The sequence below is a fragment of the Lissotriton vulgaris genome, chromosome 6 (genome assembly GCF_964263255.1).
Source record: "Lissotriton vulgaris chromosome 6, aLisVul1.2, whole genome shotgun sequence".
Taxonomy (NCBI): Eukaryota; Metazoa; Chordata; class Amphibia; order Caudata; family Salamandridae; genus Lissotriton; species Lissotriton vulgaris.
In genome coordinates this window covers 1,251,189,558-1,251,206,800 of record NC_141694.1, presented here as the reverse complement: position 1 = coordinate 1,251,206,800, position 17,243 = coordinate 1,251,189,558, and the positions used below count along the sequence as shown (strand labels likewise).

Genomic DNA, 17,243 nt, shown 5'->3' with positions numbered 1-17,243 from the left:
TCTTTTGATCCAAACCTCTTTGTAAAAAGCTGCCGACTTGACGGACACTAACAAGCACTCAAAAAGGAGATTTCATAGAGTTGAACCAGCCTGATTCCCAAGCCACAGCAGAGGACAAGGAGTTCAGTGACTTACCTGTGAATTCACCATCTCAGGAGGCCACATCATGTCATGCAGTGTGGGGAGGGGGGCGGCAGACTTTCCTTGCAGTACACAGGATCCAAATAACCATTGAGGCATGGATCCTCTCAGTGGTGATGAATCACCAAGTTTGCACAGTCAGCCATCTCTAGTCCACCTTTGTCTTGATTGGCATCCCATAAAACTCTGAAGGAGATCTTGTAGCTCTTGCTTTTGAGAGTATGGTGCCAGCCCTGATCCCAGAAAGTGGACAGGTATACGACATCCACCTCTTCCTTGTCTAGAAAAAAGGCAGAGTACTAACATTTTTGTTCTCAAACGCTGAATCAGCAGCACATCCACCCCACCCCTTCCATCTCCCCTACAGTTCATGATGTTAGCATTGCCCGAGGTCCTGGCACCTGTCTAAAATAAAAACTGATAAGTGACTATACAGGCTGCTTTATTTTATTTAGGCTTCCTGAAAGTACAAAGGAAGTACTTCCATTTTATGCTGGGGAAAATTATCAGTACAAGGCATCAGCATTTGGTTTGAATACCTGCTTCCATGTTTGTAACATGATCCTGCCACTTTTGGCTCACTTTATGGAGGAGTAGAGGGATCACTGCTATCCCTACTGAAATTATTTTCTCATCCAAGCATCAATCGAGGGAGAAAGCTGTGCCTGGTTTCACCCCGACTCCCAGACTCTGTACAATCTTAAGTTTTAAGTGATCTAATCCACATCCTGCTTGCTGCTTTTCAGCAGGATTGAGTTCCTTGTGGCCATTCTGGACTCCAGCCTGGCAAAGGTCTTTCCTCTTCCAGAGAGGGTAACACTCATCAGCTAGACAGTGGATTACTTCCTGTACAACTAGATCATAGTTCCAGAAGCTTCTAAGATTACTGGCATTATCCTGTCGTTGATGTCCCATGAGAGCGTCCCTGTAACCTCACCTGGCAAAACACTGAGATCTGGTGTTTGACCAAACTCCTTAAACTCCATCTATGTTTGTTCACAATTTTTCGATAGTGAGCTCATGCATCATACCTTTTATTCTGATGCCCTTTTTGTCTACCTCATTCAAAACCAGCCCCTCAATAACAACCAATTCTTCAGAGTATGGGTTGAGTGGGGCTCGCAGATGGACAGGCTGGAGAGTTTGGAATACAGATTGATGGAGGACGGAGAAGAACTTTGCAGGTCAAAGGCAGAGACAGGCCAATCAAAGATTCAGAATCACAGAACCTGGCGCTTCTGAGGCAGCATAGTGCGACACACGTTATCCTGGTTGTATGATTCCAGCAGGGGCTCAGTTCATTCATCATATTGGTTCCATCACCTTTGTTGTTTTCCCTATGTTCTTATTCCTTCCCTTCAGTAGCTCATGTCTTTCCATTTCTTGAGATTCTCCTTCTGTTCTACCTTTGTATGAACTGCATAATTCAACATCTGCTGCACCTTCCACATGGCTTTCACTCTGGCATGCTAATGCTCCTGAGCTTGAGGTGGTTTTCCCGGTACATCCCAGGGTTGTTAATTGCTGCAATCATCAGCACATCAGAATATCCTGTGATCGAAGACCAATATAGGTGATGGTCGTATAAACCAATGACAAGGCCTGCGACTCCAGAGAGACAAACAGGGTATTTTGTGTCTTCTTCTTTCGCCCATCTCCAAACGTCTGTAATCTCATGGGCAGACTGTGCTAAGATGTAGTGGTGCCAAGTTCCTTCATGTCCTCTGAGAAGAGGATTGGGGAATTTCCATCAGAACTTCTGCTACCATGTTCCCCAAACTGTTTGCGAGTTGTGAGAGGATGAAATAAGCTTAAACATGTTGCCACAAATGGCAGTCTTTCTAGCATAGCAAGGCTGCTTTTGAGTAATTAGTTCTGTGGTGGTCCTCCACACAGATAATAGCACAGCCCTCTACTATGTAAGGAAGCAAGGGGATGCCCAATCTCCACATCTCTGCTATGTGGCAGTAGACCTTTCGAAATGGGCTCCACTTACTGTATACTCTAGTTAAACTCCCACATTTCAGAGATTGACTACAGAATGAACAACCTGAGTAGACATTTCCAGTCCCTCAGCGTTTTTTCAAGGAATACTTGATCTAATCTCTTAACTCTGCGATAGTCTAGCCACAAGCACTTTCACCCCCTCATCTGAATAGAAGATACAATAAGTTTATCTCCTGATTGGACAGGGTGCCTGGATCGCTAGGGGATGATTTTGATCTGGGTTCATCATTCACATATGCCTTCTGTCTGACTCAGGCCTTCCCTTCAACTCCATTGGTCTTAAAAAGTCCTGCAGAAGATCATGGACAGCCTAGGGTGTTTAGTCATCCTACTCACTTCGGTGTGGCCTCGCCAAGTAAGGTTTTCTGACCTGCTCCATCTACATCAGCGAGCCGATCACTCCTTCAGCAAGAGTAAAAGCCTCCTATTAGTGGAGTGCTGCACCCATCTGTACCATAGCTCAGCTTGAGCACACTATATTTGAAGAGTTAGCCTTTGCACACAAAGGCCTCTGCACATAGAACATGGATGACCTGGAGGTTGAAAGTAAGTCCTTTACCTCAGCTCAATACAAGAGGAATTAACTGAGATTCTGCTGTTTTGCATGACCTGAGATCATTAACCCTTTCACCTTCACAGTGGATGATGTGATGCCTTTTTCCTGTCATATCACTATAAAAGGGTCTCAAAAGGCAGCTTTGCTACCATTGTCTTTCCAAACGTGCCTGAAGAGTCCTTCTACATAGCCAGTGAGCCCATTAAAAGATGTTTGATGCGCCTGATCTATCTGTTTCTCCGTAATCAGATGCCTCTTGGTCGCTTAAGATCTGAACTAGGTTCTTGGCAGGCTGATTCATAAACCCCTTGAGTCATTGGCCTTGCGTGACCTGACAGTATGTTTGTGGAAGTAATCTTTCTTCTGGGCCCTAAAATCCACCAGATGAATAGTTGAGCGGCAATTCTTTAGCACCTAACACCTGCTCATAGTATTTCACCGGGGAATGATGGTCCTGAGGATTCATCCCACTTTTATTTCTTAGATTCTGTCTGAATACACTTTGAAAAATGAGATGATTCTTTTTCCATTAATTCCACTACTGCATGCCTGTCCAGCTGAGGAGACCCTTACAGTGACAGAACCAGTGACGTACAGTCTACCGGCCAATTTTTTGTAACTTTTTTGAGCCAATGATCCTTGCTGAACAGCTGTCACAACCACAATTGCTGGATGGATTATGCCATATATCGCCTACTTTAGTACTCTTCAAGGAACCCACCTCCATCCATTGTCCAGTTATACTTCATTGGGGCAAAGGTAGCACTGGAGGTGTGCTTGAGTCCTGTATCTATCACGGATACAGGATGGGCTATGTAAGTGTTCTATTTGCCGATCTAAAGCTCTCACAGCTTCATCCCAGAGCCAAGCTATGGATGGCCAGGAAGTTGTGCCCAACTTAGCCCGGACTCAGCTGCCCAATGGTGCCTTCTCTTTTTGTTCTCCTTCTCATTTATGTATTCTACAGACAAAGATTTAAATTTTGACACTCATTGGCAGGATACTCTATAATGAGATGAGCATATAGTCAAAGAGGAATCAAGTCATCATGAAGTAAATTTTATCGCTCTAGCTCCCACATGCCCAACAGCCAGGCCCCAACACCTTACTTGTTAGGGCATGAGGGTACTTACCGGTCTGTGTTGTCACCATGTTTACAGCCTCGTCCTGTTTTGAAACTAATCTCACCACATGCTTAAAGGTGTTGTATCATATAAACCCCATTCCAGGGTCTTGGGAACTTGATCAGCTCGCATCCTATGACATATATCGACAACAAGACCGAGAAAAGAGACATGAAAAAATAAAGGTTTGACTAAAAATTCAGGTTTTGTGTTTTTGAACACCTTGAAGATATTTTGTTACGGTACACTTATTAGATTAACAATGTATTATTGTCCTTTGTTGCGAGAAGTAAATTAGAATTAAAGACGTTGAGGTGTCTGAGAAAGACCAGATGTTGCCTAAGTTTACTTAAGGTCTGAAACCGTGTGAAGTAGCCTGGGACTACATGAACAACTTTTTCAGTGTTGTAAGAAGCTGGCTCTTTATGTGATATGTCAAAATTAGATATATCGTATAAAGAGTTCAGGGGTTTCCTTATAAGTGGACACTGTTGTTGGACACGTTCCTCGCCGGAAGAACCCAGAGAGTCCGCCTCCCCCCTTTTAGATCAGAGGCCTCCGAAGTCATCTGCGGCGTACCACAAGGATCTTCACTCAGTCCCACCCTCTTCAATGTATACATGAGTCCCCTCGCATCCATCGCGCACCAACACAACCTCAACATTATCTCCTACGCAGACACACCCAGCTGATCCTCTCCCTCACCAAAGACCCAAACACTGCCAAAACCAGCCTACACGAAGGGATGGAAGAAGTAGCCGAGTGGATGAAGAACAGCCGTTTAAAACTGAACTCGGACAAAACGGAAGTCCTCATCTTAGGATCATCCCCCTCCGCCTGGGATGACTCATGGTGGCCACCGGCCCTGGGATCCGCACCCATACCAACGGACCACGCACGTAACCTGGGCTTCATCCTGGACTCCTCCCTCTCGATGACCAGACAAGTCAACACCGTCTCATCATCTTGCTTCAACATCCTACGTATGCTCAAAAAAATCTTCCGTTGGATCCCCACCGAAACAAGAAAGACGGTCACCCACGCACTGGTCACAAGCCGACTGGACTACGGAAACACCCTTTACGCCGGAACCACAGCCAAACTACAGAAAAAACTCCAACGCATCCAAAACGCCTCAGCCAGACTCATCCTAGACATCCCCCGCCAAGCTCACATTTCCGGTCACCTGAAAGACCTCCACTGGCTCCCCGTCAACAAGAGAATAACGTTCCGTCTCCTCACCCACGCACACAAAGCCCTCTACGACCTAGGACCCGAATGCCTCAACACGCGCCTGTCTTTTTACACTCCCACCCGCCAACTACTATCGTCCAATCAAGCCCTCGCCGCAATCCTGCGCATCCGTAGATACACCATGGGGGAAGATCCTTCTCCTACTTAGCGGCCAAAACCTGGCATTCTCTCCCCACCCACCTCCGCCTTACACAGAACCACCTCTCCTTCAGAAAGCAACTAAAAACTTGGATGTTCGATAAGTAAAGCACCCCACCTCCTCAAGTGCCTTGAGACCCTCTGGGTGAGTAGTGTGCTATACAAATTTCTGAACTTGAACTTGAACTGTTGGCTTGCTCTGGCAATCCCAAGGTGCTCTTTTAGGGGGTTGAGTGGTTGAACAGCCTTAGGCTTAACAAAGAGGAGTACAAGACATCTGAAAATGCACACAATGGTCAATAAATGAGACGCACAACTCAAGTCAAATCAAATCAAAATATGCTTTATTCGATTTTAGACAATTAAAATCATAAAAGCACATACATAGATAAAAACCGATTAAAAAAGTTTGATATGTACATTAGTTAAAACGTTATCTATCACAAGGTGCAGAGGTGAGTTCAAATTGGGGTAGGTTAACCTACAGGATGGTACATTCCAGACTTAAATCACAAATAGACGTTATGCGTAGACACATTTTCTGGTTCTCATCAAAACCAGACATAGCGCATACTCGTAATGAACTATCTAAAAATTGTAAGTGTAAAAAGGCTGGTCTACATTGTCTCCAATTATGCAAAAGAATACTAAGTTCCCCGGAGATGGATAATGAAGTAAGTGTAGAGATATGGAGACAGAACGTAAGCAGGGAACAAGGTGTTCCCTTATTGGAACTAGGAGACCTCACACACCCAGAAACCTAGGTGTCATGCTTCATCATTGGTCTCCTGCTCCTCGTCAGACTGGCGCTGCAATGTCTGACGGGCGCCGTAGGCGCTCTTTGTTGGAGATCTTTTGTTCCAGCCAATGGTTTGAGTACGTGTGAGGGGTCTGGTGAAGGTGTAGTCGTGAGGGAATAGTGAAATTAAAAGAAGGTGAGTCAATCCCCAAGGGACTTTATTCACGTGGCTGACTCCCTTGGTTAAAATGGTGGGAGGGGAGAAAGGAACTGCTTAGTCTACAGTGGGCTAACTCAACCCTCTATAAAGGTCGACATGTTTCTTGCCTGTCTGGCAATTCTTCAGGACCTCGAGTGTTGGGTACTACACAGTGAAAATAAGGTAATTTTTAAAATTAAAAAGAAAGATACAACCTCACTGGGTCAATCAGGGAGCAGGCCAACTGGTCCTGCTCTAGAGGGGAGACCTAGAAAAAATATATAGAAGTGAGCCAATTTAGCATTGATCGTGGCAATATCTCATAATACTAGGTTCCCTAAGTGCTCCATAAAACACACATAAATTAAACATAGTCAAGTCAAGTCATAAAATTTATATAGCGCACTACATACCCAGAGGGTTTCAAGGCGCTTAGGAAGGGGAGGAGGATTATTTGTCAAATATCCACGTTTTAAGCTGCTTTCTGAACGCTAGGTGATTCTGGGTGAGGCGAAGGTAAGCGGGGAGTGAGTTCCATGTTTTGGCAGCCAGGTATGAGAAGGATCTGCCTCCCATGGTGGTCTTGTTGATGCGAGGTACAGTGGCGAAGGCTTGGCTGGAAGAGCGAAGTTGGCGGGAGGGGGTGTAGAAGGACAGTCGAGAGTTGAGGCAATCTGGTCCGATGTCGTAGAGTGATTTGTGTGCGTGGGTAAGCAGTCGGAAAGTAATCCTCTTATTGACGGGTAACCAGTGGAGGTCTTTAAGGTGACCAGAGATGTGTTCGTTGCGTGGGATGTCTAATATGAGCCTGGCTGAGGCGTTTTGGATTCGTTGTAGTTTCTTCTGGAGTTTAGCGGTGGTACCTGCGTAGAGGGTGTTTCCGTAGTCCAGTCGGCTTGTGACCAGAGCGTGGGTGACTGTTTTCCTTGTTTCGGAGGGGATCCAGCGAAAAGTTTTTCTGAGCATGCGAAGAATGTTAAAGCAGGAAGAGGATACGGCGCTGACTTGTCTGTTCATTGAGAGTGAAGAATCCAGGATGACGCCAAGGTTCCGTGCGTGGTCTGTCGGGATGGGTGCATTTCCGAGGGCTTCCGGCCACCAGGAGTCATCCCATGCAGAGGGGGATTTACCTAAGATGAGGACTTCTGTTTTGTCTGAGTTCAGTTTCAGACGGCTTTGTTTCATCCATTCGGCGACTTCTTTCATTCCTTCGTGTAGGTTAGTTTTGGCGGTGCTGGGGTCCTTGGTGAGAGATAGGATCAGTTGAGTGTCATCCGCGTAAGAGATGATGTTGAGGTTGTGTTGGCGGGCGATGGCCGCGAGGGGGCTCATGTATACGTTGAAGAGGGTGGGACTGAGTGAGGATCCTTGTGGTACGCCGCAGATGATTTCAGAGGCCTCGGACTTGAATGGTGGGAGGCGGACTTTCTGGGTTCTTCCGGTGAGGAACGAGGTGATCCATTCCAGTGCCTTTCCTTGGATTCCGATGTTTCTGAGGCGTTGTAAAAGGGTGCTGTGGCAGACTGTGTCGAAGGCTGCAGAGAGGTCGAGGAGGATGAGGGCGACTGTGTCTCCATTGTCTAGTAGAGTTCGAATGTCGTCTGTTGCTGCGATGAGGGCGGTCTCAGTGCTGTGTTTGGCTCGGAAGCCAGATTGTGAGGGGTCGAGTGATTTGTTGGCTTCGAGGAAGGCGGCGAGCTGGTTGTTGACCGCTTTCTCGATGACTTTGGCCGGGAATGGAAGAAGCGAGATGGGGCGGTAGTTTTTGAGTTCAGTGGGGTCTGCTGTTGGTTTTTTCAGAAGGACGGTGAGTTCAGCGTGTTTCCAGTCTTCTGGGAAGGTAGCGGAGTTGAAGGAGCAGTTGATGACGTCTCGGAGGTGCGGAGCTATGACGGAGTCTGCTTTGTTGAAGATGTGGTGAGGGCATGGGTCTGTGGGGGATCCTGAGTGGATGGAGTTCATCAGGCGGATGGTGTCCTCAGTGGAGATTGGGTTCCAGGCGTTAAGGGTGTTAACGGGGGGAAGATGGTCAGCTGATGGTAGGGTGGGTTGGCTTCCGGGTTGGTTGTCAAAGCTGTTGTGGATGTCAGCAATCTTGTTGTGGAAAAAAGAGGCTAGGGAATCGCAGAGGGTTTGAGAGGGGGTGATGTCGTTGGAGTTGGCCGAGGGGTTGGAAAATTCCTTGACGATGTTGAAAGTTCCTTGCTGTTGTGGGCGTTGTTGTCAAGTCGATCCTTGAATGCTGTTTTCTTGGCTTTTCGGATCAGTTGGTGGTGGGTACGGATGGCGCTTTTGAAGGCGTCCTTGTTGCTGGTGGATGGGTCTTTTTTCCAGGCCTTTTCAAGGGAGCGGCACAGTTTCTTGGACTTCTTGAGGTCATCGTTGAACCATGAGGCCTTCTTGATGCCAAGTTTGTGTTGACGTTTTTTCAGTGGTGCTAAGGTGTCGGCGGTGTTGGATAACCAAAGGGTGAGGTTGGAGGCGGCTTCGTTGGCGTTAGAAGAGAGGGCTGGGGAGGTTTGAAGGAGCGATGTGGAGATCTGCTCTGTGGTGATTTTGTTCCAGTTTCTTTGTAGAGTTGGTTGGAGGTGGATGATGGGTTTCAGCTTGTTGTAGGTGAAGTGAACACAGCTGTGGTCAGTCCAGAGGAGATCCGTAGTGTGGCTGAAGGAGACATGGTTGCTGGAGGTGAAGATGGGGTCGAGAGTGTGACCTGCGATGTGGGTGGGGGAAGTGACCAGTTGTTTAAGTCCGAGGTTGGCGAGGTTGTCCAAGAGGGTGGTGGTGTTGCGGTCGTTGATCTTTTCAAGGTGGAAGTTGAGGTCTCCCAGAAGGATGTAGTCTTTGGAGGGGAGCGCGTGTGGGGTGATGAAGTCCGTGATGTCTTCACTGAATTTTGCGCGTGGTCCTGGTGGTCTGTAGAGGAGGGTGCCTCTGAGTGTGGTCTTGGGGTCGATGTGGATCTGGAAGTGAAGGTGTTCGGAGTTAGCGAGGTTGGCGTCAGAGCAGGTTGAGATGCGGATTGATTTCTTATGGACGATAGCGATTCCACCTCCTGTATGGTCGGTGCCGTCCTTGCGTGTGATCTTATAGTCATCAGGGATAGCGATGGCGATGTCAGGGGCGGAGGAAGCGTTCATCCATGTTTCCGTTAGGAAGGCGATGTCAGGAGAGATGGTGTCTAGTAGGTTCCAAAGGTCAATGGCGTGCCTGTGGACCGAGCGGGTGTTGAGAAGGATGCATTCTAGTTGGTTGGGGTCGGGAATCTGTGTTGTGGTCGTAGCGGAGATGTTGTTGGTGCCGCTAAATTTGCAGGAGAAGCAGGAGAACGGTCCATGGGTGCGTCCAGGAGCGGCTTGGACGCAGTTGGGGGCGCGACTGGGGTTAAGGGCTAGGAGGGTGGCGGCATCGTAGGTAACGCGGGGGGGCTGGGCAGCGCGAGGGGCAGGGGGACTGGCGCTGGGCGCGGTCCAGGCGCGGACGGGCGTAGACGGGCTTACCTTAGGCGCACCTTCGGCGTGGACGCTGCGCGTGGGGGCATTGGCCATAAATGGAAGGTGGAGGGGGTGGAGCGTGGGAGGGGCAGCAGTTGGGAGGCGGTAGCAGGGAGGAGGGGCGGGTCAGGGAGCGAGTCAACAAGATGGAGGGTCAAGGGGAGACGAAGGCAGGGGCAGCAAATGCACCACGGCACCGGGGGCGCAAATCAGTTACCAGCGTGATGTTCAGGTACAGAAATAAATGCCAGCGCGACTCAAGTTAAATAATAATGCCCAGCGCGAGTCTAGATGAATAATTAGTACACAGCGCGACTCAAATTAAATAATAAATACACAGCGCGAGTCTCGATGAATAAGTAGTACACAGCGCGACTTAAATTAAATGAATACGCAACAATCAGATGCAAAGCAGCAGTCTCGGTCTCACCAGCGAGCCACAACGTGAGCAGGGGCTGGGGTCAGGGAGCGACCGTGCTGGAGCAGGTCCAGGTGGTCACAGCGCGTCAGAGGAGGTAGGGAGCCCTCTGTCCGTGGGTGGGAGGGGCAGCAGTTGGGAGGCGGTAGCAGGGAGGAGGGGCGGGTCAGGGAGCGAGTCAACAAGATGGAGGGTCAAGGGGAGACGAAGGCAGGGGCAGCAAATGCACCACGGCACCGGGGGCGCAAATCAGTTACCAGCGTGATGTTCAGGTACAGAAATAAATGCCAGCGCGACTCAAGTTAAATAATAATACCCAGCGCGAGTCTAGATGAATAATTAGTACACAGCGCGACTCAAATTAAATAATAAATACACAGCGCGAGTCTCGATGAATAAGTAGTACACAGCGCGACTTAAATTAAATGAATACGCAACAATCAGATGCAAAGCAGCAGTCTCGGTCTCACCAGCGAGCCACAACGTGAGCAGGGGCTGGGGTCAGGGAGCGACCGTGCTGGAGCAGGTCCAGAATTACAGTATGGTGGGTGTATTCAAGGTAATACGTCCACTCCTAACATTTGGGTAGTGTAATTAAGGATTAAAATATGTTGTACAAAACAAACGATTAGACGAAGAGATTATCACAGCACATTAGATGACTGGGTTCGTGCTTACCCTAAGTGTAACCCTACAGGGCCCGCAGTCTGTTCCCGTGGGGCTGTTCGAAAAGGTAAGGTACCTGCAAAAGAGGAACAGATACAGGCACCCGGATGGTGTGCTCAATATAAAACATACCACGGAAGCGAGGCCAAGGTAGAAGGTAGACACATGGCCGAACTAGAAAGAATCTGTGAACGGTGGGACCAGAGAGTCATTGTAGTCCCCCACTCTGCCCTGCCATTGGTTAGCCCTGCTTGGTATGCAATTGTCCTACATCAGGACTGCGTGTACAATAGACCCCACCACTGAGCCTGTGATCGGGCGCGCTTGCAAGGCCAGTGAGCACCATACACCCATGTGGGGAGAGTGTATCGTTGCTGTCCCAGGGAGGGCAGCCAGACTACAACTACCCGAACTATGTGCTACCGGGCTAACCAAACCGGCCCGATCACCGGCGACAGAGCCCGGCCCGTCAATACAACTCAAGCCAGGACGCAGAAAACTATTGCAGGGCATCTTATGGCTAAAGGCGAGCCCTCCAGGCCAGAGGTTAGGGTATCCACAAAGTGCTCTACATGGTAGAACCAATCACGCTAGTGCAGTGCCACCTGCAACTGAGACCATTACGCCGCGACGGCGCTTACCTGATGCACGAACGGCCAAGGATGAAGAACCTACCCCTAACGCGAGGCGCCCCTGCCGGTGGCGCGGAACAGCTGGTCCCGAACCGGAGTGGCCATCGGGATTAAATGCTGTTTCATCGCGCCTCCGTGTCGTGACGTCCCGTCAGTGGGCGTGGCCGACGTAACCCCGGCCGCGCATGCGCATGGGTGTAGACGCGTGTGATGCGTCTGGGCTGAGATAGCCGACCCCGAGAGTGGCGGCCATCTTAGCAAGGGGTGACTTATAACGGGGACAATGCCCTACTCGATGTTCTGTTGGACATTGCACCGAAGACCGAGTAGGTATAATAGTATTGATTATGTATTGAAGATGGCACCAGTAATAATAATAACCTCACTAAATGGTTTGGAAAGGAACGATCAAAAAAGGGGGGTACATTGTCTCCAGCCTGCCTGTTTTAGCAGGGAGAGAATCCATCTACTTTCCTTTTCATAGAATTTACAAAAACAATATCACGTCAATGGTGGATTGTGAGGACACGTCATCACAGGGACTAAAGGAAAGCTCTCTAGACCAGTCATTTATTCCTGGGTAACTTACCAGCCGGTGGAAACTATTAAACCTAAAGCGAGTTAAAAGATATCTATTGTATCCCCCATGCAGCATAGGAGATACGGTTGGATACCATTTGTGATCAAAGTCATTTGATGCTGGACCACCATCCCCTTGTTTACCTCCTGGGTGAGTCTGAGAGATTCCAAATGAGTGGAACAATTTAATTTGAACTCCTTCCTGGAGATCAAATTCATTTTCTCAGGGGTAAAATAGTAATCTGGGTGGCCAATGTCACACAAAAATCTTTTTTAACATAGTTCAGCCACGTGATCTTGTTAACCTGGTCTAGGTTCATGGAATCCTTAATTATCTCTCTATTTAGGCACGTGCTACTTGATGTTCATACACGGCGCTATAGCAGCACAGGTTGCATTTTTATAATATCAGACACATAGGGGATGCCTAGCTCGCTATGACAGTTAAAAACCAGGGAGCTCGCTGGTACAGCTAAAATAAATCTTAAAAATGCATTTTCTACACGTTGAATCAAAGACACATCGTGAAAGCCCCACACTACAGCCTCGTATATTGCAATACTTAAGCATTTTGCCTGGAAGATTTTAAGGAGTATATCGGGGGGGCCTTTTTCCCATTTTCTTGGAGAACTTAACAACTCACAAAGGAGATCTGCTGCAGTTTCTAAAAATAGTAAGTATCTTTATATATGTTTAGGCATCAGAAGAAAATAGTTTGGGTTAGTATTTTTTTATATAGGAATAATTTTCAGTTTAGAAAATCTTCACTTAATGGAATTTCTGAGTTCTGCAATGTTAACCTATGAGAGGAGAATCATATGCTGGTTATCGGCGGTGGGTTTTGGCGGGGCTGTAGTCCTCTTGGTCTTTCTTTGGCTGTCTGCAGAATACAGGAGACTGTTCCGTTGTTCCTCGGGAGGTCTTGGTTCCTGTGTGAAGGCTGGCAGGTCTCCCGGGCTTTGGGCACTCAGGTGCTGCAGGACCAGTCAACTTTTGATGCAATAGGTGAAGTCAGCAGGCAGGTCGGCAAGGTTGGCGCCAGGGCAGTTGCTGGGTCTTCTGTTCTTGCTGTGCAACTCTTCTCATCCAACTTCTTTCTTCAGGTCTTTAGGATCCGCACTTCGAGTGCTAGAGGCTCCCCTAAATACTCAATTTAGGAGCATTAGGGGAGTGTAGGGTAGTAGCCAATGGGCTACTGACCCTTGGCGTCACTATGCCCCGTATATGACCACTTCCTGTTGAAAGTGGGCATAACCCTGTCCCAGAATTCCTAAGTGTGCCATCAAAATATGGGTACTTCTGAAAAATCGTGTCCACCTCAATTTAGCCCACCTTAGGGGTGGTACTAGCCTGCGGGTGGCATACCTATTTTCCCACCTGTCCAGGTTCTGAAGGGGCTCTGAATAAGGGGGTAGGCTTCCTCTCATGTGAGGGAGAGCCAGATTTGCATTTCAAGGCTTGCCGGCCTAGGAAGGCTAATCATCAGGTCATTCTGTGGGACGGGGTGTTACAGCCTCATCCCGGACAGGCTTTTTTTTCTGCATCTCCTGAAAGCAAAAGCTCTCACCCTAGGATGTCAGAACAGTGTCTCGGGTGGCAGGCTGGCAGAAACCAGTCAGGAAGCACACCGGAGGCTGGTAGGTTTTTGCCTCTAAGGTGCCCACTGGGTGCATGTTTTAGTAGATCCATCACTGGAATCAATTTGGGTTTATCAATACAAGATGCTTAATACCAAACATCCCTATATTCAGTGAAGCCATCATGTAGCTGGGGAACTCGTTTTCACCAGTGTCCAGCACATGTTATAAAATGGCTTCCCTGGTCCGTTGTACTGGCAGTAATAGGACTGACCAGCACAGATGTATTTCTGCTCATGCAGGAATGCCCTCACATATATTCAGCACCCTGACTTTGGTCTGTCAAGCCTGTTGTAGGGGTGACTTACAAATATTACATGCAGTGTAGGGGACATGGCACACAAGGATATGTGACATGTCGAGTTTACATTTTTGTCTGCACCAAGAGATGCAGCCTGCAATCGCAGCCTTGTATGTGCTTGGTGAGGGATCCCTTAGGGTGGCACAATTCAAGCTGCTCCCCTTAGGGACACTCTTTAGTACCTCAGGCCCTAAGTATCAGGGGTACCATTTACTAGGGACATACAGAGGGTGCTAAATGTTTTGCCAATTAGGGTAAATAGTTTATCATTTTTGGGGAACGTATACTGGTACTGGGGACCTGGTTAGCAGGAAACCAGTACACTTGAGTCAAAGTTGCATCAAATGGCAGGCAAAAGGTGGGTGGGGGTACTGCAGCACATACCCAACTCCCTACAAGTGTTTCCATCCTAGGTGTTTTCATGAAGGTATGGCAATAAAAGGGGATCACGTTGAAACTAAGGATACATTCAGTATAAAGCATTTGCAGATGTTTACACCAAGCAAAGGGTTTAAACATTCATGAAGTTATATCACATTTTATGCTGTTTGTGTCCGAGCAGACTCGTTTTGTTAACATTGATTTTCATATGTTTTTAGGAGCATTGGAAGACTCGCATAATTCTTTATCATCATGTGTGCCCGTTCTAAGTAACCGGATTAGCCAGGATTTAAGTGAGTCTTCTTTCAGCTGTCTTAAAGGAGCCCTGGATGTTCCAAGGCAGTACAGAAGGACCAATAAGGTTAGTGAATGGACCAGAACCACACAATTGTGTTCTTCTTTGCCTAAAGTTGCAGTTGTTGTGATCACTGAAATAAAAGCAAATTAAAAATGATCAAATATGAAGCATAAAGTCAGTAGGTCATTGGTTGTTTACTGGCCTAGCATCCTGGACTACTTGTATGTACCAGAACAGAACAATGGTTTTATTTTGTGCCTTTTATTTTACTTTTTGGTCCAAAATGATTTTTGGCGAACACGAGTCTGTGACAGCCTGAGGTTATCTCACTCAAAAGTTATTGGGGGCTATGTCAGTTTTAATCATCCTGGCATTATTTGAACAATCTCTACAGGCTTGTATATTTCTATTATGTGTATATAATTTTATAGGATATATTTTGTTGTTTTTGCTGACATGGCATCATTCATGTGCTTTAGTTTTTTTTCTTTTAAATCTTTGACTGGGAGTGACTAATTGAAAGCAATGGTTGCAGACATTCGCCTCCAGGCACTGGACATCACACTGAACTAAGTGGTAGCAGAAACAAACCATTTGGGGGGTTTACAGTAAATAGAAAGTTTCTTTATGCTTCCCTCACTTTTGAGGCGGGTTTGTGTTTCCTTTTCCGTAACCAGCTCTTTCTAATTTTCGGTTTTGCACTGAACGTGTTCTTTCTCTTTAACTGAATAGCAGGAATACTGTCTGATGGAGTAAAACTAAATAGTAGACCTTTGCATCCTTCTTGCAAGTGGTGCTTGATTTTCTCCTACAGACACAGTTAATTCCTAGCATAAATCCTTACACATGAGACAAGATAGTTTGGGCTGAATTATTTATTTTACTAGAAGTTAGTGAAGACTATGGGAGCTATATCCTGATTATAGGGGTTGAAATTCCTTTGGACAGATCCTTTAGAGTAGGCCTTGTGCTGAGCCCTTTACTTTCAAAACTTTGGACCCTGAGCTCAAGACACCGAAAGATGAGCGTTGCATTGTTACTGGTAATTTGCCAGCCCAGTCTGCTGTTTTGTTAGAACCCACTGGAGAAGGGACAGGTCCAGGTTCTCTGCTTTCTTCACTTTATGCACTTCTCTCACCTACAGATCAATATTGTATCAGCTGTGTCACACAACAACTTTGGAAACAACTTAGGAGTAATTCTAGAGAAATTCCTTACTTGGCTATTCAAGGGATAGAATGTGATACTTCTGCAACTATAGGTAAATAAAGACATTGCAGAAACTGCAGCTCGGACCATGAACTGATCTGGTTACAAGAGACAGCATGCTGGGTTACGTGTTTCTTGTAGAAATGTAGCCCTGGAACTCACGCTTCTTAATTAAGTTAAGAGGTAGTCAGACTTTGCACTAACTTAAATAATTTTAGTTTTTTAAATGTTTACTATTTTGCCTAGTTTAGCAGCAAGGATGGCTTTAATTTGCCCTTTAACCCTGTCAACCTTAGCTAAAATGTTATTCTAAAAGAGTACATTAGATTATTCTAATCTAGAATGTAGATGCTGATTATTTTTAACTCCTTTTGGAATTTGCCTTCTTGCTCCCTTTCAACAAAGTCTATTCCTGACGAACAAGATTGAATAAATCCTTTGTTATATGTCTGTAGTCTATCCCACACTGTGTTGGGGGACCTGATCCAACATTAACACGTGTACATGCCTGTAACTTATATAGTAGATGTTGCTTAAAATAGTCTCTAGTCAATGGGAATTTTAGAACAGTCGTGAGAAGGGTTGGTGTAGTTATCACTTGCTTAAACAGTTGTAGTGAGACTTCATTAGGTTTATTCTGATCAATACATCTAACTGCAGATTCTTCACCTTTACAATATTCCCCAGAAGCCAGGATGGATCCTTAAGATTTCATAGCCGTACTCTCTCCGTGCATCTAGGTGGTGCTGTACACTTCTGCATTGAATTTGTTTTGTCCTGGAAGTCACAGAGTGGAGCTGCACATAAGTGCCGCCCCTGCCCACTAACATCTATTCTTTTCTTTTTGCGCCTTTGGACGTGGATTCGGAGCTCTGCTCCCTTTTTCTTTTGTTTAACTAATGTTTCAAATGTTCCCACGTAAAACTACAGGGTGCAAACTATTCAATGACTTTCAAAGACAAATGTCAGAACAGACCCGCAGATGGTGTATCTTTGGTGTCTGGACTCAAGGCACAATGCCAACTTGTGCGATGAATGTGCTCTCATGTACCAAAAGGTAATCTGGTACTGTAAGTTGGGCTGCCTTGTGTGTATTAGAGGAGGGGGGAAGATGTAGAGTAGGGCTGGCCAAACTGCAGCTGACAAAGGAGCGTGTGGAACTGGGAGCTCCGGTGTTTGAACACTACTACCTGGCAGCAAAGCTCCAGTGGTCAACCTATTGGCTAGCTGGGTGCCATCTAGCCCGGTGGGAGCAGAGGGTGTTGAGGCTTGTACAGGAACTGTGTCTTCTGGGCTCAGCGCAGTGTGCGTCTTCGAACGCCCTCATTTGAGTGGCACATGAATGCCAGTGTAGAGCGCTCAAGGTTCCACCTGGATTTGAGATTTATGCTTCCGAAATCCCTCTGGGCTCTATCCGTTAGTTTCGAGCTAACCTGGGTAGGGAGGGATTGGCACTTTAAGGAGCGGCAG

At 47.0% G+C, this 17,243-nt stretch overlaps 1 protein-coding gene across 1 annotated transcript in view; it reads left to right on the top strand.

The window, feature by feature from the left end:
* COG2 (component of oligomeric golgi complex 2) overlaps positions 1 to 17,243 on the top strand; it is a 338,118-nt gene that overhangs the window by 247,511 nt on the left and 73,364 nt on the right. Inside the window, exon 15 of the mRNA XM_086927350.1 lies at positions 14,485 to 14,627. Within this exon, the coding sequence (XP_086783476.1) occupies positions 14,485 to 14,627 (143 nt within the window). The remainder of the gene's footprint in view (positions 1 to 14,484; positions 14,628 to 17,243) is intronic.